Source organism: Rhododendron vialii, chromosome 13a (assembly GCF_030253575.1).
Source record: "Rhododendron vialii isolate Sample 1 chromosome 13a, ASM3025357v1".
In the NCBI taxonomy this organism is placed as follows: domain Eukaryota; kingdom Viridiplantae; phylum Streptophyta; class Magnoliopsida; order Ericales; family Ericaceae; genus Rhododendron; species Rhododendron vialii.
In genome coordinates this window covers 20,286,505-20,312,094 of record NC_080569.1, presented here as the reverse complement: position 1 = coordinate 20,312,094, position 25,590 = coordinate 20,286,505, and the positions used below count along the sequence as shown (strand labels likewise).

The 25,590-nt window shown below is 38.1% G+C and overlaps 1 protein-coding gene, 1 long non-coding RNA gene and 1 pseudogene across 2 annotated transcripts; 1 reads left to right on the top strand and 2 right to left on the bottom strand.

The window, feature by feature from the left end:
* The first annotated feature begins 230 nt into the window (after window positions 1-230).
* On the top strand, window positions 231-17,767 carry LOC131315183 (acetyl-CoA acetyltransferase 2-like). Its single transcript, XM_058344291.1, has 16 exons — window positions 231-519; window positions 2,132-2,199; window positions 2,702-2,800; window positions 2,898-3,071; window positions 4,443-4,548; window positions 7,869-8,007; window positions 8,292-8,369; window positions 8,456-8,518; window positions 10,396-10,481; window positions 12,392-12,491; window positions 12,592-12,702; window positions 12,782-12,823; window positions 13,030-13,116; window positions 13,447-13,532; window positions 14,334-14,369; window positions 17,388-17,767. Exons 2-15 carry the CDS (start codon window positions 2,154-2,156, stop codon window positions 14,365-14,367), a joined length of 1,251 nt encoding a protein of 416 aa, XP_058200274.1. The 5' UTR covers window positions 231-519; window positions 2,132-2,153; the 3' UTR covers window positions 14,368-14,369; window positions 17,388-17,767.
* LOC131313968 (cellulose synthase-like protein E1) lies at window positions 14,684-16,398 on the bottom strand (annotated as a pseudogene).
* Window positions 17,333-23,892, bottom strand: LOC131315184 (uncharacterized). The gene is made up of 2 exons (XR_009196623.1): window positions 23,753-23,892; window positions 17,333-17,832 (listed from the first exon to the last, which is right to left on the bottom strand). It is a non-coding gene; the product is annotated as an uncharacterized LOC131315184 (long non-coding RNA).
* Window positions 23,893-25,590: the final 1,698 nt, after the last annotated feature.

Here is a 25,590-nt window from a genome sequence, read left to right as displayed (position 1 = left end):
TGATAATAGCAAGACCATTTTAAAATTAAAACCATTGATTGCTGTGATGAATCTGATGATTGCATGAGCTTCTTCGTTTTCCGATACTCACTATGGAAATTGATCTTTTCCCTTCCATGTTTTGAATCGGAGGAGAATTTTGATCGAGACCGTTCATTTGATTCTATGTGTATAAAATCTAGACCATCAAATCTACCAATAGACCCTGCCGATCTAGATTGTCCCATCTAATCCAAATCATCGGACTAGAGAGGAGCCCGACCCTTCTCCGATTCTTGAGAAGCTGGATCCTTTCATAAACACCCCCAGGAAATTGTAATTAATTCGGATGCAGCCTAGCAGAATGGGCAAATCGTTAACCGGAAGCGCCAGTCGAGACAGCCTTGGCGTTATCTTCTCTCTCTCTCTCTCTCTCTCTTCATCTGTTCATATGTACTCGCCATATAGCAGACAGAAGCAGAGTCGTGTCCAGTAGTTCGTATTCTGTAGAGGTTTTCGCTCTCGCTAAAATTTCTTCAGGTACGTCGCCACTTCGTTTATGATGATACTTGAATTTCGTTTAAAGGGATTCAGCTCTAATTTGTTGTATTCATCAATTGATTTTCTCTTTCCTTCATAGTACATATCAATCCTCCTTTTGTCTGCTTGATCCTGTGTTAGTCATCGTTGTTGGTGGGGTCACGTGACCCCCTGGAATTTCCTGTTAGGCTGTTAGTAGCCCTTTTTTTTTTGTTGGTAAAGTTAAAACGATGTTAGAGGAATTGGAAACTTTTGGGTGGCGACTACGTTCTCAAAACTTCTACAATGCTCTCTAGTGGTATGAGAGCATGATGCTCTCATTAAATATGGAGCCTTAGATTGAAAAGTAGGTAAATTACAGCCCTTAGATCAAGACCACTCACAAAAGAGGTTGGATTTGTCAAAAACGAGATGGTTTTAAGAATTTTTGAAAAACAAAACCATAGGTATTACTTACCATATAAGCAGTTTTTATATACCATCCTTAAGGCAACACTTATTATGTTACATGCACGCTATAGAGTATGACCACACTTACTACAACCAGTTCGTTGGGTAACAAGCTACCATTGGTAAAAAAAAAAGTAGCAAGTTATCCCCTTTTTTTGGCAGAAAATATTTGATATTTTGGGAATTTATAAATTCACTCCACTTTTAGCTATATACACCTTACTTTTGTCTTTTTGCTAACAATTGGAGAGTGGGCAACCTAAAAAAAGGGGTTCGATTATAAATCTAGTATAAAGTTTTAGTTTGGTCTTTAGATATTATTAGAACAATAATTTGAAAACTAAAAATTATAGTACAAATTTTGTTCTGTAAACCACTAATGATCCCAAGTGTCATTAAATTTTATCCTAAGTAACACTAATGAATCGCTAATGATCCTAAATAACATTAAATTTCATGTAGTAGGTACCATTTTAACTATCCTTATTCAGGACATTAATGATGATACATAAATGTATACCTGCCCGTCATTAATGTCATACTTACCATAGAATAAGGCTACAAATACCACAAAAGCTGAATTTTTTTACCATGACTAATACTACTTATTAACAACACTAACCACGTTGCTGACAACACTTACCATAGAATAATGAAAAAACGACTTGGGAGTATCATAGCCGGAGCCCTAAGTTATTTGTGGGTTTCGAACCAGAGTCTCCTGGCCAATTTTCATTCTTCCGTTAATTACAAGAATAAGGACAAAACCTAGCCTAATTCATGTTGTGAAAAATTGACTGTAGACCCAATGAATGATCTATAGTTGAACAATGGTTTGGTGTATGCATAGAGCTAGATGTTTTTGGTGGGATTAATAATGAAGCATCATGTAAAACTTTCAAATTTTGTAGATTTGTGTGCTTATGTTTAGAAGCTTTTTGAATATATATTGGCTAAAACTTTTGTGCTTATTATTTTCTTTATTATATTTGATTGCGGATTTTTTTAATTTACGGTAAAAAGGTGCACCACTGTATAAAGTTCTTGGCTCCGCCCCGAACTTGTTATTGGTAATATGCATGCTTCCACACGCCGGTTTAACCAATCTGCCAAAATTGGTGCCGCCTTCTTTTTATTGTTGTCCTTTTTATGTGTTTTGCAGATTTTTCTTTAAGTAGCTTACCATGACTTCCAGAACAGAGACATATTCAGATTCCATAAACCCTCAAGGTTCTGATTTCATTTCTAAGGACTTTTCTTTGGAAATTAATCCCTACTGTACCATGATATGGTTTTCTCTTGTCTGTCTTATTTCTGAAATCCGTTATTATAATAGAACTAAGCATGGTGGACTGACCGTGCTGTTCGGGTCCGTGAGGCCTCCTTGGGTGCCATTTCAATGATTCAAACTGTATATTTCTGAAATCAGCTTCATCATTGTAATTATCACTATTTTATTGGGAAAAAAAAATGGGCGATGAATGTCTTGATTTGGAAATCGACTTGAAATACATACGGGGCAATCATGCACACTCTAATGTTAATCGTTCTTGCTTGCACGACTGTGTGATGTTGTGTATTTAAGGATTGCATTTTTTGCTTTAATATATATGCTCTCCAATCAAGATTGTAAGAGTATGTTTTCATCTGAAATACATTATTTAAAGTTGTAGGCTTGTAGCCTTTCAATTAATCATTTTCTTTCTGAGTTATCTTGCTAAAATCCTTTCAGATGTTTGCATCGTTGGAATTGCACGGACACCCATTGGTGGCTTCCTTGGATCCCTTTCATCGTTTTCAGCTACTCAACTAGGTTCTATAGCTATTGCAAGTAAGATATCTCTAATAACTTCCATCTCTGTCTCCCTTTTGGGGACTGGCTCTTCATTATGATGTCTGAATCTGTTAACCTCCCTAGAACATTGTAGGTGCTCTTAAAAGGGCAAATGTTGATCCGTCACTGGTGCAAGAGGTTTTCTTTGGAAATGTTCTCAGTGCAAATTTAGGTCAAGCTCCCGCTAGACAAGCTGCATTAGGAGCTGGTATACCTAATTCTGTGATTTGTACCACCATCAACAAAGTTTGTTCATCAGGGATGAAAGGTGAGTTTTTTTTATCTGTAGTTAATTTTGTGTTTAGATAAAATAATTTCTTGAGTGGAAAATCCTCAATACCAAATATGATAAACTTTAGCTTGTTACATCAGAGGAGGCAACCAAATTACAAACCCCCCAAACAGTTTATGCGGGGGCGATGCCACTTGTAAAGAAGTGGGGCCGGCTGACCCCATGTAAGTGATAATTACTGCTGATACAGTACCATAACTAAATGGTTTGCCAGCGATTGACACCATTAAAAGCATGCATGACCAAAACATGAGGCAGTACACTGAATCATTGTTCCTTATTTCAAAGTTAGTGAATTTCTCATTCTACATATCAGTAGGCAATTGACAGAAATATGCGAACCTTGTTTTTTTTAACACAAAAGTACATGAACCTTATTTTTTGGTCACAGAATCACATGAACCTTGTGAATCAAAACCAATCAGTTTTTTTACCGGGAAGGAGGATTGTTTAGATTTTTAGTTTGTAGTTTGTTTTTTCCTGGTAATTTGTAGTTTGTTGAAAATAGATGATTAGTTATTAAGAAGTGTAGACACTAATTCCTGGAGTCGCCACTGAGTTTATGGAATGACGGAGCAACTTCATCTGTAGTACTAGTCCCTGCTAAACAGAAGCTGAAACTTCCAATATTGTGCACTCAAACGCTACAAAATCTCTTAGCTGGATCCTTTTCCATCACAATAAGGGCTCAAGCTAGGCATTTATCTCTGATTCTCTTCAAGCCTCCAAATCTAATATGATAATATCCCTTCAAACATCACATCTTCCGTATCTTTACTCGTTACCACTTCCCGCAAAGATTTTGCTTTGGGTCAGGACATAATATTCAGAGTTTCTCATAGCTCGAATATCTCTGGTACTTTGACAACACAAACAAATTGTGCTCTGAAGCATTCTTTTGGCTAGTATTCTTTTTTTTTTTGATCGGTTTTGGCTAGTATTCTATACTGAATGTAGCACAATGTTTGTTTACTAACCAGGGTATGGTGACTAGGGTGATCACAACAAATGGGAAGATATAATTGTTAACATAATATTTCCTAATATTATGTTACCATGTTTTGTAGGGTTCTATTATTCATGTTTCCTAGTTAGTCTTGGTTTCTTTATAATGCATGTTTCCTAGTTGGTTTAGGTTTCTCAGTGACCAAGTCTTGTAGCCTATATAAAGGCATGTTAGGGCTATGGTTTATAATCACAATCAATGATGCACATCAATAAAAGCTAGGTTCTTGTCAAAACCATTTTCTAACAATAATAGGCAACATCTCTTAAATTTTATAGAGGCCGTAGAAAGGATTTTCTTTTGTTGATTAAATAGTGACATGTTCCCTGTCTCTTTCACAGCAACAATGCTTGCAGCACAAACTATCCAATTAGGAAGCAAAGATGTTGTTGTAGCTGGTGGCATGGAAAGCATGTCTAATGCGCCTAAATATCTAGCTGAAGCAAGGTTTGACATCTCGTCAATGACGTTGTACTTGTTTTCCCTTTATTAGTTTTCTAGTTTTTGTTGAGACTGCTGAAGTGATACTCAAGTTGGAGATGTAAGTGGGGCCAAAATTGAAGTGGTATGACTTATGGACACCTAGCCCCTTAGATGGATAAATTGTGTCCATTCTATTCACAGTTTTATCCACAAAAAATTATGTGAAGTGGCTTTAGATATTCAGTTGGGTTTGGATTTGGCCCATGGTTGCATGAAGCGGGAGCGGGGACGGGGAGCGGATGATCATAGAAGTGTGGGGGCGCCATTGGGAGCGGTTAGGAAAAATTATTAAAATTATAAATATTTTTATGGATTTTTATATAGTTAAATGTCAAAATGAAAATATTATTCTACCACATAGAATATTATTAAGATTGTGAGTTTCGAGTTAAATTTCAATATTTTTATTGTAGCATTTGATTACAGAATAGAGCTGTTGTGCATATTAAGTAGGTGTAAAAGTTAAAGGCATTATTATGATTCTTGAAGGTTAAGATCATATGTGCATACCAACAAGAACAAAACAACTTTAAAGGTACCAATTGCAGCTTGAATCGTAAGTCTCTCAACCGTTTTTTTGGGTGTAAGTTCCCGTATAGTGTAGACACCCCAATCCGGGCCTCCGAATAATCTTTAAGTTCCCTAATGATGAAATAAGGAAAAACATACCTTCAAGGCTTGGATCGGTATTCCTTCGCTTACCTCAAAGAAAACCCCTTTTCAAACATATAGGGTGGCTCCCGGTTCAATTGCAAAAGAGAAAGATGCGTTTGCCTTGTCAAAAACAACTTTTTCCATGACACATTGATGGTAAAATGGACACACATTTCGATGTATAAAACATCTTTGAGTGAAACCAATTGGGTTAGAAAGAGGACTCGACAAGCTTTCCAACGCTTCGAACTGCGCTCAAATCCGAGTTCGGGAGTGTTCGGGGCGCCCCGCGAAGTTTGGTGTGCTGTGCTGTCACACAATACCGCGCAGCATTTCAGAAACGCCGCGCGGTATCTCAAAAAATTTCCAAAAATCACTTCACCGCACAAGATTTCAATATATTGTGTGGCATTTTGAAACACCGTTAGAAGGAGCGTTTGACAGATTCCCATGAGCATTAGCAGAGCGGTCAGAGCGCGTTTTTTTTACCTTTGGGTGCACTCCAAGCATATGCATGCCCTCTACTTTCCCCTATAAATACACCCCTTCTCTAGTTGAAAGGCATCCCTTAAATCCTGAGAAAAGCCATTCTGAAATTCTATGGGATCCCTCTTCTCTCTTTCTCTCTCTACATCAACCCACAAGCTAGTCTATTACAAAATCAGTCTCGAGACTGATTTTCTTTCTCATTCTCCCCACAAAAACTCATCAAATCTTCACAAAACTCACTCAAATCTCCCTAAACTTAGAAACCCAATTGATTTTAGGAGTTTCCAGTCCAAACCTACCTCCACTCTTCTATTTTCAAGCACATCCAAGCCTACAGGAAGGTATAAATCGAATTCCTTAGGCTAAACCACATTTTGGCCTTGAGGGGAGTTCATTGAGGACTTTCCCCGTCATTCTATACTGGGTTTTGGCTTCGAACGAGCTTTATATTCAAAAAGCACCAAAAACAGTTTCTGCACTGGATATGCTACATCATGCAGTGTTTTACAAAATCGCACGGCATAGTGTATTACATCGTGCTTTATTTCGTTTCTCATACATACTCCTCCTTATGTTATTCTGTTTAGTTTGTTTATTACTTTTCTGTACGGCTATATCCCAGCAGAGTTTCTCATATTAAAAATTGTTTTTGAACATTGATAAGATCCCTAAATGTTCTGAAACGGTTTTTAATATGGTTTGATACGGCAAAAGTGAATGAAAAGGGCTCCATAAATTGTTTTCAGAAACTCGGAGCACACAAGATCATTTTTCAAGACTAAGATTCACTTTGTGGTACAAATTCAAAATTATCCTGGGATATACCGAGTAATAAACCGCACGGGTTAGTGGTTATACCGTGCGGCGTATTATACTGTCGTGCGGCATTATATTCTATCACATTGCTCTCTGGCCTTTTCCACAGGTTACATCTTTACATACATCCTTATCATAGCAATCATTCACTTCATTTCTACATCATAATAGCATTTTAAAATTGCACCTGTCACGTGGTTTTGTGTTTTATCAAAGTTAATCTTTCCAAATGATTTTAAATCCCCCTTTATAAATGCTAAGTAGAGACCGACTCCGTGTCGGGCGAGCGGGGTGCTTTTTCAACAAAACCTTTCCTATTCGTAATGTGGCTCCCGAACCCAAGATTTTCAAGGTTTTTGCTAGACTAAAAGCCTTATCATTTTTCAAATCAAGCTCTCGGTTTCTCGGATCATCCATCTTTAAAAATTCGGGCGGTTACTCTTGAGCTCGCCGGTCGGGGAGCCCACATATAGGTTAGGAACGAGTTCCTGTCATCATTGGAACGAGTTTCTTGGAGTTTCCTCTGCCGAAACGTGGAAACGCGTTCCCGTTGAAGAAGCGCGGGTATAGTTGAAAGGTTCCTGCAACTAAATTTTGGCCAACTGTCATTTGTCTTCCTCCCTTATACATGCTGGTCCTTTACTAAACGGTGTCAGACAGTTATGCGTTGGCTTTTTATACTAGTATATATGATGCCTCATGTCTGCTATGTGTGTGGTTGTTTGTCCACTGCAAATAACAACGTTGCGATTGGTTCAGATCGTTGGTTTCTCCCTTTGGCTTATTGTAGCTTGTTGGTTTAAATGGTCACCTAAACATGTATATCGCAGATGCGTTACGTAAGTTATTAAGCTCCATGCATTCGGTTATCTTTGCTAGCTGGTTTCTGGTTGAATGTTTTTGGTACTGGCAACTTGGGATGTGCCCAGTTGGGCCGGTTCCATGAATTTATATTAAGCCATGCATTTTTCTCTACCCGTCTTTCAGTGACAATTCCATTTTCTTTATGAATCGACTACAATGTTGAATCCGACTACTGGGAACGTCTATCCCAGTGAAGTTATTAGAAGGGTTTTATGTTCTTTCTGAAGCTACAAAGACAGCATAACCATTTGATGCCTGTGAAACATTGACTATGAATGAAAATTATGAAATGTATGATGCTGTCAGACCATGATATCACTGGTTTCTCTTTTGTGTTTTGACGAGAGCTATGTATTGTGACCAGTATATAGGATGCTATCAGGCCATAATATCAATGGTTCCTTTTTTATCTTATGGCGAGAATAGCCACAAAGCTGTGCTGATTCCGTCCTCATTGACAGAAGGGGATCTCGGCTAGGACATGACACTATCATTGACGGGATGCTGAAAGATGGTCTATGGGATGTTTACAATGATTTTGGAATGGGCGTATGTGCAGAGTTATGTGCTGATCAGCAGAACATTACAAGAGCAGAGCAGGTATTATTCTTCAGCCATCTATCAGCTCTAAAGCTATCCTTTGAACGATTTGGTTGATTTCTGTTCAAGAGCTTTTATGTGTAGCAGTAGTTTTTTTTTTTAATGATCATGTTTAGCGGTAGTTGAACTCCACTTTCACAACGGAAACATTGATGAAATGTCCAAATTAAAAATTAGAAAAGAAGACTACAAATTGGTTGTATTGATCCTTGTATTGCTATCTCTCATAATTGTTCCACTTGAGTGTTCCTCTCTCTCTCTCTCTCTCTCTCTCTCTCTTCTAGGATGCTTATGCTATTCAAAGCTTTGATCGCGGAATTGCTGCTCAAAGAAAAGGTGCCTTTGCGTGGGAAATCATTCCAGTGAGACTCGTATTTCAAACACTGACAAAATTTTGTTGTTTTTGGTTTCAGTATTGTTCTTTCAGAAAACGTCTTCATACATGCAGGTTACTGTTGGGGGAAGAGGGAAACCGGCTATTATTGTAAATGCAGATGAAGGCCTAGGAAAGGTAAATATCATTAGTGCGGATGGCCCATAAGGTGACTAACTTGTATCTTTATAATTTGGCTTCTCTTATATGATTACTTAATAGAAATTTTATTATCTAGTCAATCAAATTGTTTATGCTATATGTTTATATGGCTTACTATTCTGATTAATTTTGTGAATCCCATGACGTACCTGCAAAAATCCTTATTAATTTGGTATATTGGTATGCACCAGTTCTAGTACATACCAGAGCAGTGGAAAAAAGAACACTTACCGATATGACTTTGACATCCATTGGATTCTCAATGGACAAAATTGCTTTAATGGATCCAATTTTGTTATTGATCAAACTCTCAAAGTACAATGGCATGAGTTTGGAGAATTCAATGTCATCTTCTTCCTTTACAATTGCTGCTTATGTTACACCCATATAGACTTCTGATGTGGGATGGAGAAAGTTTAGTAGCCCGGCTGCTGTGTTGAGTTCGAGGTAATGTCCAGGGAAAAGACCCAGGTAAGCTGTGGTGACTCCGGTCATTAGGGAAAAGGCCTGGGTAAACCCGTGGACTGTGGTGACTCTAGTGCTCAACCTTGCGAGGACGCGATGGTATAAAGGTGGGGACATGGGCTTTCTTGGGTATATAGGAAACCCTGTAACCTGCTACTAATAACTTGGGCTTAAACATTTTGGGCCACATTGTAGGCTCTCATAGTTACTCGGCCTGTGGGGGCGTAATGGTGGTATGAGAGCTTAGGTTTCAACCAAACGTTTTTTGCATTCAAATTTTGCATCATGTTCGTTTAGTGTAGGGTCGAGTCCTTGGAGTCCTATATGTATTTGGGAGAGTATTTGTAATTTCATGCATAGTAGTACCCATATAGTATTAAGGAAACATCGTAAGTAGGTGACGTAATTCAAGTATCTTTTTTTTTTCTTTGAGATTTTGAGTGAAGTATTGGATGACAACCTACTATACTAGGTAAGAGATTTAGTTATGTTGGGATGACAATTCTTTTTTCTTTGTTGAGTGTTTTGGTGAGAAATTAAGTTGGATTACTATGTTTTCGAATTTGAAAGGAATTATATTGACTATTGATGGCGTGCATGTATGTTTGAAAATTGGTTTAGGAATGGGACTAGGACTATGGTTAGTTATTGAGGGTAGGACCTAATTTACTTGTATGAGGATGTGCCTATTTGGAATTTTCAGTAAATCGCAAGTTCTCATGATTTGTTGTTATGTTTGATAAGCTCTTCCTATCCTTGGTATCCTGGTAGATATGTAGGTATATTTTATTAGGAGAGATTCAATAGCTGGAGATTGAGAAAATACTATATGGATTGCTTATGTTTATTAGGAGATGAGTAGTATTAAGAATGGTCAGGATCTGTCATATCAAAAAACTCAGACAATCTAGGTGGTATTAGAGCTAACCGTGTACACAGCCGTGTGGACTCTATAAAGTTTAGTAGCTCGGTTGATGCAGTGAGTCCGAGGTGAAGTCCAGAAAAAAGATTAAGGTAAAGTGTGGTGACTGTGGCCACTAGGGAAAAGACCCTGTAAAGTGTGGTGACTGCGGCCACTAGGGAAAAGACCTTGGCAAAGCCGTGGTGGCTCTCGTGCTCAACTGCAGGATGCGTGGGTATAAAGGAGGGGAGTGTTAGTGTGTAACACTCCGTCCCACATCGGAAGTCTACACGGTTGATCTTGAGAATATAAGAAACCAAGCTACTAGTAACTCGGGCTTAAGTATTTTGGGCCACGTTGTTAGGCTCCAACAAGTCACCAGGCCATTGATCTATATCAACCGGTCATCTATCTTTTTTGGGGAGACAACTTATGTGCTACACAACTTGTATAATATGACCAATTTTCTTTTCTTTTCTATTGTTAGTTTGATGCTGCAAAACTAAGGAAGCTTCGACCAAGTTTCAAGGAGAGTGGGGGTTCTGTTACAGCTGGCAATGCTTCTAGCATAAGGCTCTCTCTCTCTCTCTCTCTCTCTCTCTCTCTCTCTCTCTCTTATCTTGATCTTAATCACTCATTGTTGTTAGGATCGTACCATTCACGATTCGTGTTGTACGGTTCGATAAGATTTAGTGGGTCATCGATACAAATTGGTTGCATGAATTGGAAATAGTTGCAAATTGTAAGTGAGTTGCTAATCCGAATCGTTGAATTTGTGAACCTAATGATTTCACTTTCAATTTGTTGACTCCCTTTTTGCCTTTTTGTAGTTGGATAAGGGTTCAAACTATTTTTTAAGGTCTTAATATTGCTATATGCCACCTTTCTTTTTTTTTTTGCATGGCGCTATATGCCACCTTTCCGTCTTTATTTCTACTTATTTTGTCAAAAAAATAGACCTCTCTCTTGTTACGTATTATAGGTAACAACAAAGGGAAGATTTATTTCGAGTGTGAATCAAAAACGACATAAAAAATGGCATAAAACCACCCTAAAGACCTTCAAAGGATTTGTTTCTTACTTCTATCTCTTTTTCATAGAAGTGACCATAAGTAGGAGTCACCAATCCTCACCTCATACAAATTGCTTACCTATTACTCCACATGATTATCAATTCATCGTTTAAAACAAGCTTTTTATTCATTAAGGTCTAAAATGTAATTATAGTGTATATTTTTGTCACCCAAATCCATAAGGTGGTGTGCTGGTTTATCGACGTAGGGCCAGGTGGTGCTTCGGTTCGGGTCTGGCTGGGGTTCCTCCACAGATCTCCTCCCGTGCAATGAACACCCACCGTTAGTGCCTAACTGGTCGGTGTTGACCGGGAAGGCCCTCCGATGGTTAAGTAAGTATCTGGAGGAAGAAGAAAGGAATGGAAACTATACGGTTAGAGTGAGCGGCATACCTCCTTATGGTTTATCCTTCTCCTTTACATAGAACCTTTAGACTTGGCCTCCAAGTAAGTATGCGTCTGGCACGCTCGGTAACCCCTTCGGCTGATGTCACGATTGACCAATTGAGCTTGGCGGTTACTGCCCACGTGTACAAGCTATTATCCGAATGCGCGCGTGCCTAGCTTGTGCGGTAACCACTTCTGCCGACGCTAGATGTGATGTATCCAAGCGGTTAAGTGCACACGGGTGAGCCAGAATGTAGGACACGCATGACACCGTCGATCGGCTCCACTGAACCACTTAGGAATCCTTCATGCCGAGGCAAGAGTGACGTAACCCGAACCGTCGGATCAACAAACTCCAATGGTTCGGTCAAGCCTAAACAAGCGAGATCCGATCAGTTTGTATCATCTGCCGGGTTTCCAGCCCTGACCGAATCACTATTGTTCAGCCTACTGCACATAAATATATTTTTTGCATGCATTTTAGTTATCATGACCGAATCGGAGCAGTTCACAATACGATTAGATTCACGATTCTAAAAGGAATCATTTTGATTCTCAATTCGATTCACGATTTGACAACCTTATTATGCACATTGACAGACAAACAACTAGTCAGGAGGAGAGGGTATTCTTCCTTTTCCTAGCTTTGTGAAGTATTTGTATTTAACATGGAGCTATAAGCTTATAAGTTATAGCATTATAAGGCGCCAAGGCGGACATCTTAATACATAAATTATCTTATCTAATAGGAAATTGGTAACATTTACATATGTTTTTTTGCTGTGTACTGTACTGAACTGCATCTTTTCCTAGTTGTGCGAGGATTTTGAAGAGTTTGAATTATCAGACATGTCTTACAGACACTTATGATAGTCTAGATAGGAAAATTAATATGCAAAGTATGACCCTCCCTTTGGAAAGTATGCGTCCTTCAAATTGACCATGATGGCATGATGTGGTTGTGTTGTCATTGGCCCTGGTAGATATTTCATTTCAGTACTGATGTTAATGTTTGCAAGTACAGTGATGGTGCTGCTGCATTAGTGTTAGTGAGTGGTAAGAAGGCAAGTGAACTTGGATTACAAGTGATTGCGAAGATTAGAGGATATGATGATGCGGCTCAGGTATGTAACCCTTACTTTGTCACGATTATGTAACCCTTACTTTGTCACGATTTAGTTGTACGTTTTGTAACTTGGTGTTGTAACATGATTGGCTGGGCAGGCACCTGAGTTATTTACAACTGCTCCAGCACTTGCTATACCGAAAGCCATCACAAATGCTGGCTTGGAGGCATCACAAATTGACTATTATGAGATAAATGAAGCCTTTTCTGTAAGCGCTTATTCTTTGCATTTGCTATTGTTGGTGTCTTTAAATAATCAGTATTACTCATCTCATCTTGTCTTTGCAGGTTGTGGCTCTTGCTAATCGGAGGTTGCTCGGTATTAGTCCTGTAAGTCTTCTCCCGCCTCTTTGGCATGTGACGTTTTCCAGAATGTTTCATGGAGCTAGTAGTTTCTAGTCGTCATTGTTGTTTTCTTCAATGAGTTCCATTAGTTTGTACAATTATTCTTTGCTTCATATAGCAAGTTTCTTTAATCTTCACAAGCGCGATTTCCTCAGTGTTTGTGTGATTATGCTCAGTTAATTTTGTTGCAGGAAAAGTTAAATGTGCACGGTGGAGCAGTATCTTTGGGACATCCACTGGGTTGTAGTGGTGCTCGTATCTTGGTCACATTGTTAGGGGCAAGTTAGCTTATCCCTTGCTCCAAATTTTTGTGTTTCCATACCTGACTTTATCAGCCGTGTCTTTCTTGTATCCTCTCTTTTTCTTCTTTTATTACTTCGGTACATGATCTCTCCCAATTCGGTTTAGATCCCTTTTGATCTCTCACCCGCACAGACAAATGATGTATGGGGTTTGAAAGTAATTCTCTGCTTTTATTATCCTCCAAATAATTAACATATGGGAGAACAGCTCTGCTTTCTGTGTTGATGTTGGAACACGTGCAATTGAAAAAGCACCGCACTAGGATTTTTTCTGCTGAGGTTGAGTGATATGTAATGCCGTTACAGGTACTGAGACATAAGAATGGGAAGTTTGGGGTTGCTGGAATCTGCAATGGTGGAGGAGGAGCTTCTGCCATTGTTGTAGAGCTAATGTAAGGCTTTTAAAAACTTTTCAAGGTTCATTAGCTCCCTTCAAATAATTCATAGTTCTGTAGTTTATTACATCAGTACCATTGCCTAATGTATATGAATATATCTCTACTGGTTTTGTTCATTGAGTTTCCAAACTCCAGGGCACAAAACTGTTTTCCAAAAATAACTGCCTGCGAATTTGAAACCTGTGCCATGCTAGTGCCTAGAAAAAAATATCTCTACACGATATTGCCAGTCAAACTGGGTTCATACCTAGTAAGAAATCCAATGCTCGCGGTCCCTGAGTTTTTGAAACCATTTTTCCAACTCAAACTTTACATTAGCTTCCTGAAGATTTTTCTTTTATGAGTTGTTTTCCTATGGAAGTAAAAACCAAGATGAACTATGTTTAATACGGGGAAATAACCAACTTCCCTCTCCTTGGCCCTTGGCTATGAACTGTAAGGTTTAAGAAGTTCATGTCTTTGTTTCTTGGATTCTGTCCCTTCTTCAAAGACTGAACCAAACAGTATGCTGTATTATCTCTATTATAAATGTTTTGTTTTGTCATAGGCTCGTAGCATACAGCTAATGTATAATGTATGCACTTGGGGGCTAATGCCACAGTATCTATTGAACTTTTTAAAGAAGGGCTCCTGGATCAAGTAATGAACCCAATTTAGATCTCTGTAATGAGAGAAATTTTAGAGATTAAAACAATAACTACTTCAAAATATTGGTCAATCCGCATGGGTTTTGTCGGATGACTACTACGGTTCAGTTTAAATTCCATATTTTTGAAAGAACCTTTCATGTTGCAGGCCGGTTTTGAAGGTGGGGCGGTCCTTATTATGAAGGTGAAATTCTTCCGTTGTCTTTTGTTACCTGCTTGCTGCTGTGTAATGATTTTCCTGCTATGCAATCTTCCTCTCAACTTAATTGCTGTTGTTTTCCTCCAATAAAGTGCTGCTTCTAGTATAATTAGGAAACATATATGTTGCAGTTGTTTTTCTGTATCTTCTCTGTTTAGTCTCCGTACTCGATATAGGATCCAGAATATATATTCAGCTTATGGAAATGATAGTGTCTCTTGGGGAAATTTACTGACTCAATTTTATAGATTGCTTCACAGATCATAACCTAATGCAGACTTATTAAAAAAAAAAAAAACCTAATGCAGGGCTACTATATGAGCCATGATAGCAATAATAACAGCTTGGCATGTGACAGTGGAGGGCATGCGGCCCTTGTCCTTCCGGAAGAAGAGGCCTCCTAGACAGGCAGATTGATAACCACCACTAACCCACATTGCAGCATTTGTAGTGCCAATAAATCCAAAACCCTGTGTTGTGAATCCATGATAAGCATCTTTAGTGCACAAAAAAAGCTGAAGAGGTTTACCAGTGAGAGTGTTGCCAAAATACTGAACATTGGGGAAGGGGCGCCAAACTCCATGACCTCTTTTTCATATCTCAGGGACACATCCTCATCAGCCACCTTTGATGTGAGAACAAAACCCGACTTTGCGAACCCTAATAGCTTCAAGATCGTTTCGCTGAACCCAAATACGTAGGAAGTTCTTTTGTACAGCCACATCCTCTGATCATTCCACCATTCTTGAAATGTTCCCCCACTCCAGAGGAACTCACCTAAGCTGTACCCGTATTTTGCAGCGATGACATATAGAAAAGGCAGGACCCAGGGGCTTGACACCTGTGGCCATAAGGTGATTCATTTTCTATTAGCATGGTTTAGGCTTTACATTACAATGACAAGTTTACGGAACTTGAACAAGGTTATGAGAAGTAGTTGGAATTGGGAATGATTGATTAAGAAGTTCATGGTTGTGAAGTTCTGTAAACTTTGAGAACTGTATATGCAACGCTCCATACCTTTGGGAACAGGGGGAGGCCTCTATGGATACAAAGAGATGGTACACCAACATAGTATAATGTAGCCAAGCAGTTTAAGCCCATAGCAGGTAGATACAGTATGAAATTTGAAGTTTTAGGGGAATCTTTCCACGCTCGTAAACAAGAGGGCAGTATTGCGAGAGAAAGATCTGAAGATCTCCTTCTGACCATCTCTTGTGTTGTACTAGTGCCTGCAACAGAGTTGTGGGAGCAACTCCTAAAAATGCTTTCCTTTCTGGATTGTAATACACAGATCTCCGCCCTCTACATTGTATTGATAACCCTGTAATCACATCCTCTACTGGACACCCGTACTTTATTCCCATCTGCATATTGACATCATCTGAGTTTGTATGATGTACATACTATAGTAGTATAGAGTGTGCGCAAGTGGAATAGACAGAGAGGGAGGGGGAGAGGGAGGGGGAGAGGGAGAGGGAGAGGGAGAGAGGACCTCCTTTCCCCATTCAGTGTTCTCCTCGCAGCTGCAGCTAGCGAGAGTCTTGCACGTTTCTTCTAGCACTGTTGTGCTCTCTTCAACCCTTCTGTCATTCTCAGTCCGCAAGTCAATTTGGTAATCGTTTTTGTACTTCTTCCTGCAGAGAGTATCTCTCCTATGAAAGCACCCGGTACCAATATAAGCAAGGGCCTCCATTGGCATCCAAACCTGGAAACTCCACCTTGATTATGTGAATTTCATCAATATTTGCATTATACATAGTGCATCCTACTCTTGTAAATATGAATACCATTTTTATGCCAGTTTTTGAGTTGTAGTGCTCACCTCATTACCTACCTTCAAGGAATTGCTATAGACATCATTTTTCGTGATATTATCGAAGTTTTGTGGAAACTGTACAAACGCAATCTTCTGCCCCTTCTCTTCATCCATGAGAAAGCACATGGCATCTCTCAGTGACTTTGGAGTTGTTTGAATGCATGTCGCAATCCACAGTAAGGATAACCAGACCATTGCTTATCTGTGATGAAACCCTAAACTACCTAGTACATAACATGCATGGAAGCACGAAAAACAGAATTAGTTTGTAAATTTTTTTTTTGAGGCAGACAAAGATAACAATTACAGTATTAGTTTGTATTTGATAATAGTAGAAGGTTAAAACTAACAGAAAATCTAACAGAAACTAACAGAAATCTAAAAACTAACAGAAATTTTGGCACATGTTCAGGGCGTTCAAGTGACCCTCTGAACTCCCAAAAACTAACAGAAAATCTAAATTGCAATTCATATACTACAACTTTTTCAGAATTAGCCATCAGCCCTTGTTTGGTGTAAATGAACCCATATCTATTTGAGCTGATGAAATCTATAAAGATTTTCACTACGCAGCCGGATAAAAGATCAATAGATATAAGTGATTCCTGTCTCTCTTACTTCAAGAATAGCGTATTTAAACTGTATAGATATTGAGACTAACGAGACTGTTAGGCAACGACTTAAAACATATGAATCCATTGCCGTTATTTGCAAAATTTAATGTTTTTTCTTACCAGACATTTGATAAGTATATCTAGCTAGAAGGGTTGTTGGATGGACCATATATGTTGTGGAACTCACTCGAAAGATGCGTTTATAAGGTGTGAAGCTACTACATTTGAACTTGATTTATGGTAGCATAAACATAATTAAGGGTACTTTTCCGAAAGGGGTGGACGACAAAAGATGAGGAGTTTTGTTTTAGACTAGACTCAGTTAAAAGTGCTAAAGCACTTTAGAAAAAGCCTAGTTAATTGTTTCCCAAAAGTGTTGAAGGAGCTAAAAGTGCTAAAGGATTTTTAGAGAAATGAATTGGATAAAAGTGCTAAAAAGTCGAGTGGTTTCCCAAATGTAGTCCGGGGCTTTTTTTTTAAGAGAAATGGCTAGGCTTTTTGCATATAAAAGTAGCTCGGGCTACTTTTGGGAAACCAACACTTATTCGTTTATTACGAGTTTGTTTGCAGGTATGTATCTCTGTATGTGTGAGACGGCTTTCAAGAGCATTCAGGGCTCCTGCTTCGAAGTTATGGTGATATTGCGGTCTCTTCTCGCGTGCCAAGTACACTAGAGTTGGCAAAGTTTGTTCTTCAATATCCACAGCTGTAGAGTCTCTCCCATCAATAAGTATCTGTATGTCAAGTAAAAGAGCTATATCAATAACAACGAACATCAGGATTAATTCCTTTGTGTCTTTCCCTTGTGTTTTTTTACTAGTAACTTTCTGGTGATGATATATCCATTCATTATCTGAAATAGAGCAAAATGTACTTGGAGAATGGTGGGATGGTCGCATTTGCTTGAAACCAAATCCCATTCCTGAAAACTTTTGTGCTCTTTCCGTGCTGCTTTTGGAACTTGGCCCAACTCTGTAGCATTATCGATTCGTTTCTTCATGTCTTCATATAGTTTCTTCGCAGAAAGAACAAATTAAGTGTTACAATCAACGCTAAGCAAAGAAAAAGGAGAAATGAAGAATATGAAATAGAACAAAGCGCGGACAATGGTTGTTAATTGTAAACAAAAGTTTAGCCCTCATACTTTAAGCAACGATTGCTTCGTTTTGTAGTTGGGACAATCCTTACGGGGGACCTCTTTTTTATGAAATCAATATATATTTGTGACCTGATTGACTTTATGACCACAGGTTTTTTTTTCCCATCAGAAAATGGTAATGGCAATTAAATGTAGGTAATTCATTTTCACACTCACTGGACCTGTTTATAATGTTCACTATTTCTTTTTATATTTATACTCGGAATTTATAATAGTGCTCTTTATATTATTGTAATGTAATTTCACATGTATGTGAGCAAATAATCCGTTAAACTGTGAATCCAGTCCAAACCGAATTATTTTGTTTGGTTTTTAAGTAGTGTGGTTTGGTCTTGGTTTTAAAAAATTTAAAATTGAGTTATATGGTTTGGTTTGTGGATTTTACATTAACGGTTATGGTTCCAAACCGATCCGGACCGTATATATGCATTTATTTATTTTTTAATTTAATATAGATACACCAATAAACATAGGTTATGCCATGATGAATTGACTTCCTAATTTAGTACCCCACTTCACCGCTACATTCCTTTACTGGGAATAGTAATTGCTCTAAAATTGTATTAGTTCACGAGTTTTGGTAATGGTTGATTTTGATGAGTTTTGGTGATTTCAATAGAATTTTAAGTTTAAATACTCCATCCGTCCCTTTTTAAGTGTCCTGCTTCGTAATTCCAACTTATTAAAAAAACATCATCATTATACCTTTTACATCAACTTTTTTCTCCACTTTCCATACTTACCCATCATCATTACACTTTTACTCACTTACTTTTCAAAAAGAAATCTACTTTTAGGGATAAAATAGACAATGCACCAACTTTTACCCACTAACTTTACAAAATGGACACTTATTAAGGGACAGCCCAAAATGGAATACAGGACTATAAAAAAGGGACGGAGGGAGTATAAGTTTTGGTTTTATTTATCTATGCCATTTTGAGTACTTTAAATCATGTATAAAATTTATATTTTAATTTTAATGAAACCAGCTGTGGTTCAAAACCGAAACCGATCCGTATCTTAAAGGTCTGGATTGGTTCTCAAAATTCATAATCCGTAGGTATTGGTTAGGTTCTTGGTTTACTATAAAATCGAACCAATCCGGGCTATGCTCACCCTTGTATGTAACTTTTTTGCCGGCAGAATAAATACGTAAATGGAGTGATTCGAAATCCTTCGTGTTAAGTATTGACATCAATGAATTACTTGATTCTAATTCATCTTTACTTCGTTTCACAAGCAATCTATACCTAGTTCTCTTACCCTCTTCATCTCTTTTTAAGAGCCCAGTGTTTATTTTTGAGTTATCTCTTAATAAGTCTTCATTTTATAAAGTTAGTGGGTAAATATTGATACATTTTCTATTTTACCTATAAAAGTAGATTCCATTTGAAACATTTGTAGGTAAAAGTATAATGATAATGTCTCTATAGAGGATAGATATGAAAATTTCTAACTTTTAGAGTGTAATGACATCTTCATAAAAAGTTGAATTTACGAAGTAGGACTCTTTGGATTTATGACTAGGACTCTTGAAAAAGAGACGGAGGAAGTAATATTTTTGCCGAAGTGGAACAGTAGATTTCTTCTTTGAAATCCATGACTATTCAAACTTTCACCATTACCTTACAAATTACAAGTAAAATAAGAGGTTTTTGTAGAAAATTTGAGTGGGAAAATCGCCGAATCTTCCTCCCTGGAGTATGGGCCCTGTTGCTGGAATGTAGATTTGGACAGTGCCAAAGTAGTTAGTTATTTCTTGACTTCAAGCAGTAAACCAACCAAGGACCATTATGGTGGTCCCATTTTGATGAGTTCTTTTACAACTTCAATTGTGGGTTTGTTTTCCGAAGGGAAATTATAAAGCGAGAGCGAGTAATTCAATTGGGCACTGCCGCATAGTGCCATACAACATTCTTCTGCACCACAAATTCATGTGGTGTTCAAAAACTAATTCTTTTGGGCCCCACAAGAACATGTGGGGGAAAAGGATGTTCGGGCTCAAATGGCCGTGCCCTAGGTCTGTCCAATAATTTTTATGCGAGCACACATAAAGACAACTCTGTTAACAACATTAGCTACGTTGTTATATTTTTAGTTAGTTGATTATTAATAAGAAAAAAAAAACACCGCCAAAATCAACTGACCGAGGGAATATCCATGAGAACCCAATCAAAATATAAAAAATATAAAAAATTAGTTTAGGATCCACTATAGCATGTTTCTAACCCACTAGGTCTACTGATCAAGTTTCTAACCTATTAGGTCCACTAATATGTATTTGATAAGACATAGAGTCCACTACATTTAAAATGAAAAATTGTGCCCGACAAAATTACCCTTTCCATTCAAATCCCATACTTTTAGCCCATTATCCCCCATTACCCGTTCTACGTTTGAAATCCCGGCAGTTACGTTGGAATATAGCGACAGAAGATTATTCTTTTCTGATACACTATATATAACGTTATTGTACATATATAACGTTATATACTCGTTCATTAGTTCACATTTAACGTAAGATACTTACATTTTACGTTATATACTCATTCATGAGCTTGCATTTAACATTATATACTCATTCACTCATGACAGAAGACCACATATAATGATATTAAGGATGCAAACCTAAAATAATTTTGGTTGTTTAGGTTTAACCTTATATAATGTCAATATAACGTTATTGTAAATATATAACGTTATATAACATTATATACTCGTTCATCAGTTCACAGTTAACGTGAGATACTTACATTTTACGTTATATACTCATTCATCAGCTCGCATTTTAACATTATATACAATGCAGTATCAAACCTTAAGACCCCATCAATTTCAATATATCCAAAATGTACGACCTAAGTCAGTGGGCAAGTCAAAATTTGTTCAAAATGAAACATCATCAATGTTCGAACCATCGAAGACAAAGTTTGTTCAAACCCCCACAAAAAATAAAAAATAAAAATAAAAATTGTCCCAATGACACCATCTTAGTCCTTCACTATCACCATCTCATCAGTTCATCCGTGCTGAAAGGTCTATCCTTGCTATTGGCGGGACATTATATGTTCGTTCCACAGGTACCAACTTTTTATCTTTCTGATTTGGTTTTGTCATTCCTGCAAAGATACACAGAGTTAAACATATGCAAACATAGATAACCTAAACACTAGCATGGTAATAAAGTAGATTCAAGAATCATGTATAACCTAAACACTAGCATTCAAATATAGTCGTATATGTTATCATAATCATAAATAACAGTAGACAATCCTATATGAATTGGTCCGCGCAGCGGCCCTAACAGACTTGAACATATAACCATATATGTTACCCGATAGCAGTTAAACAAAAATACAAAAACATTCCAAAGCCAGCAAGACATTAATAAAACACGTAACATTATATAATATATATAACCATATATATTTAAGGTGAAAACATGATATATAACCTTTCGCAAGTCTACTGATCATATATAACATTATATCAAAACTAATATGGAACATGTAATATTTGTATGCTGTTGCAATACAATGAAAATGATACGGTATATCATATATAACCATATATATTTACGTTTTTGAATTGGTCCGCGCAGCGGCTTATAGATCTGAATATATAACCATATATAAACTTATAAAATAGGCACATATAATGTTATATATTATTAACTATCCAATTGTGCTTTACTAATGAGTTCCTATATATACCTTGAACTGTACTCAGTTACCAACATTGATATAACCATATATATTATCAATCGAATCCCTAACTTAATTCAACCATACCATACCATACCAGATCAAAGATTGATATAACCACATATACTCACAATCAACACCCTATCTTAACTTAACAAATACCTAACCGATTAGAGTTTGATATAACTATATCTACTCGCAATCAAAACCCTAATTTAACTGAGCCAAACCATTTATATAACCATATATACGATGAGAAACATAATCTACTCAGAGCATGGTCTCAGAGTCGACGGCTACCAATCATAAATTTTCCCCAGAATGCTGTGTACAAAACCCTCAATCACAGGGCAAATAACTTAGGTTTATAACCATATATATGAAGAGAAACATACCTGGTGTATCGATTGCGTTGTAGGATCTGACGAAGGCGATGGAGAAACGAAGGCAAAGAACGGCGACTAGCACTGAAACGAAGGTGACTAGATCTGACGAAGGCGAAGAACGGCGTCCGACTGAAACGAGGGCGAATCAAAGGCGACTAGCGCGACAGAGACGAACGTGGGTGTACAGGTGCGATCGTTGGTGAACGATCGCGACTGACGAAGGAGGGCGACGATGAAGGAGGGCCGACGACGACGAAGGAGGGCCGACGACGACGAAGAAGGACTGGCGACGAAGAAGCCCGACGACGACGAAGGACTCTCAGTCTGGTTCATTGGGTCAATGGCTTGTTTTTTCCTCTCAGTCTGGTTCATTTTGGAAATGGGGGGGAGGGGGGACGGGTTTTGTAATGGGAGTAAATGGATATGTTTGACATGGAGGAAAATACGGAGATGGTGAAAAAAAGGGGCAATTTTTTTTTTTTGAAAGCAGGGGTATATTAGACTAATCAGGGTTATTATATCTTTACTAATAGGTTAGTGGACTTAGGAGGTTACAGAATTTAGAAGTGAACTTAGTGGGTTTGGAAAGTGGTATAGTGGACCTGGAAAAAATTCCTCCCAACAAAATAAAACAAAAAAAGGATGTAGCTCAAATTGATCCTAAACTCAACAGCAAAATGGAGTATAAGAAAACTACGTCTAGGAAACCAAAAGCCAAAACCAGCCTAGGAAGTAGGAACCACCAGCCAAGAAATTTAAGTGCAATTAAGCCGGCTCTCCCAATCCTCGTATTCTGTGCAGTTGGAGAGAGAGTCCTGGAATCAGCCACGCAACTCCTCAACTCCATATATCAGCTCTACTCTACCCCTTCTGTTCCTTTCTACCCAGGTCTCATGCATATACACAACAGCTGTAAAGGCTAGCTCCAGAGCTAGCTGATATATGGAATACTTGAGTTGAGGAGTTGCATATACGGATGGCTGTTTGGAGGAATAACTCTAATTTGGGAAAATAATCAATCTTCTCATCTAGAACTAAGAAGGGATATGATTGTTTGGATGCACAAGGTGCGAATCTAACCGTACATATGTGATCAAGAGACACAACCCCACCGATACGGTGCCACAAGATATATGACCCTTCTGATTGGGTGGCTGTGAGTCTATAAATGGACCCAACATTCAATACTTGAGACACACCAAATTCACCAATGATTTTGAATCGGTTTAGTACCTCTCTCTCTCTCTCTCTCTCTCTCTCTCTCTGTATGCATTGTCTTCCCAGTATTTTACGCATACAAATGTTCTTTTGTTGATCTGCATAGTAAAATATTAATCACCGGTTCTTCCATTCTAATTTTACATTGTTTTTGAATCTTTTTTATCCTGCAAATGCAAGAATAATTAATAAAAGATCAATTCGTTGTATATTACAAGCTGAAATGTTGTTACCTGTGCACATTCACCTTTTTGCAGTGGCAAATATTATTGTCGGGAAAGCTAGATTTCACATCAAATTTTCAATTATATAAGTTTTTCTCCAAGAGTTATTATTTTAGATAGTATATATGTGAACCTGGAATAAGCAGAACCACATACTTGAGCTATATAACTTCAGTTTTTGTACGGAAAGAAAATAACTGCCTATGTAATTTCCAAGGATAAGAATCCACAAGTTGTGTACCTTGGTTGTCGGCCGCTCTTCAACCATGGCATGATCGATATTCAATTGTTGGGAAAAATAAGCTGCGGGTGACGTCGGTTCTATCTTAAATTCCTTGCAATATGGTAGTCAGTACTTTGAGAAATGGGAAGCCTCTAACAGAGCATCAGAAATGCTAGGGACAAAGAAAAATTATCCTGAAAGTACTCCGAAAAGATCAACTAGTGGTTGAGATTCACTTTGATGTGTGTGACACAATTATCAAAGTGATTCTCAACCATTGATTGCTGTTTTCGGGATAAATTTTTTTTGTACCTAGCATTTCCTAGCATCAGACCCTCCGTCATCAGAAAGATAGACACTCAGCTTTTCCACAGGGTAATCATAAGCCATGACTGACTCACCACCATTAATGGTGGCTTCATCATGTGGTCAGCTGTGCAAACAAGTACGTTTACTTTCGGCAGAACCTTTTTGTATCTGTGAATATACAATCACGATAAGCAACATGCTATAAAATACTCCAACACATACTAAGGCTGTGTTCCACAACCCAAATAAGAACTTATTTTTTGTTGAATAAGAAGGCTTGTTCCCCAAAAAATAAGAAGGAGGTGCTTATTTTCAGAATTTATATAGGAACCAATGGGCGCCGGAGAGGGAAATCGTATCAGCGGCCGCTCCGGGCATCTCCGGCCACCAGACGGCCGATCCGAGCCGTCCAAAAATTCCATAAAAAAAAATCTAGGGGGCCCCGCGCGGGAATCAACGGCATCCGAGGTGTGTAGGGTGCTTGATCCGAGCACCCATTTTTCGTGTATATATGATCATCACATATACACGGAAAATGGGTGCTCGGATCAAGCACCCTACACACCTCGGATGCCGTTGATTCCCGCAATGGCCCCCTCGATTTTTTTTTATAGAATTTTTGGACGGCTCGGATCGGTCGTCCGGTGGGCGGAGACGGCCCTGCGCGGCCGCCGATACGATTTCCCTCCGCCGGCGCCCATTATCATAGCAACAGTCTTATTTTTTGTATAAGGCAACTTCAAGCTCAAAAATCATGTGTTTACGCAAATAATTTTCCTATCACTATGGATCTTGTTTGATAGATCTCATTGAGATCTTTAATACGGTGCAAAAAAAATTGATTTTTTTTTTCATTTTCATGATTTTTGAGTTTGAAAATGTGAAAGTAACTTTTTATTTGGGTTTTGTGGAATGACCCTTTTTATTTTTGAATGAGAAGTGGCAAAATAAGTACTTATTTTTTAAGAAGGTTTCCGGAACGGGGCCTAAGAATACTATTGAGAGATAGAGAGAGAGAGAGAGAGACCTTTGAGATAGCCTGTCTTTGAAGGTATAACGGTAGATGGGATTCCATCGAACAAATTGTGTGATAAGCCAGTAGAGAGCAAACCAGAGCTCTGCCAGAGTAATACCAATCTAAGTCCCTGTTTCGAGTCCCCCTTGTAATGGTAAATGAATAAATCTGTAAGAAAATATCAAACATTGTCCAATGATAACTGAAGCAGCACACACCTGGTAAGCTAGGCATCCCTTTGCTGCCTTTGTTTCAAAGAGAGGTACATAATTTTCTTTCTTCACCTCTCTCTCTCTCTCTCTCTCTCTCTCTCCATCCAGGAATGTATAAATAGGAAGTGTATTGGACTGGAGAGTATCTGGCCTTACTTTAATACATATCGTTCACGTGTTTGAGAAATAAATATAACTGTTTGAGTACAATATGCAAAATTTTATTAAATATGGCAAAATTCAGATTTGAACATGATGTGGGTGGCCCTCTTTAAGTAATCTTCTTGTGATTCTTACCATACGTCAATTTTGACTAGAGC

Bases quoted from the DNA above. Each gene is read 5' to 3' on its own strand.
- LOC131315183 (XM_058344291.1), top strand. From the start codon at position 2,154: ATGACTTCCAGAACAGAGACATATTCAGATTCCATAAACCCTCAAG. The intron at 3,072-4,442 runs GTGAGTTTTTTT...TCTCTTTCACAG, and splicing joins TTGTTCATCAGGGATGAAAG to CAACAATGCTTGCAGCACAA. The intron at 8,008-8,291 runs GTATTATTCTTC...TCTCTCTTCTAG, and splicing joins ACATTACAAGAGCAGAGCAG to GATGCTTATGCTATTCAAAG.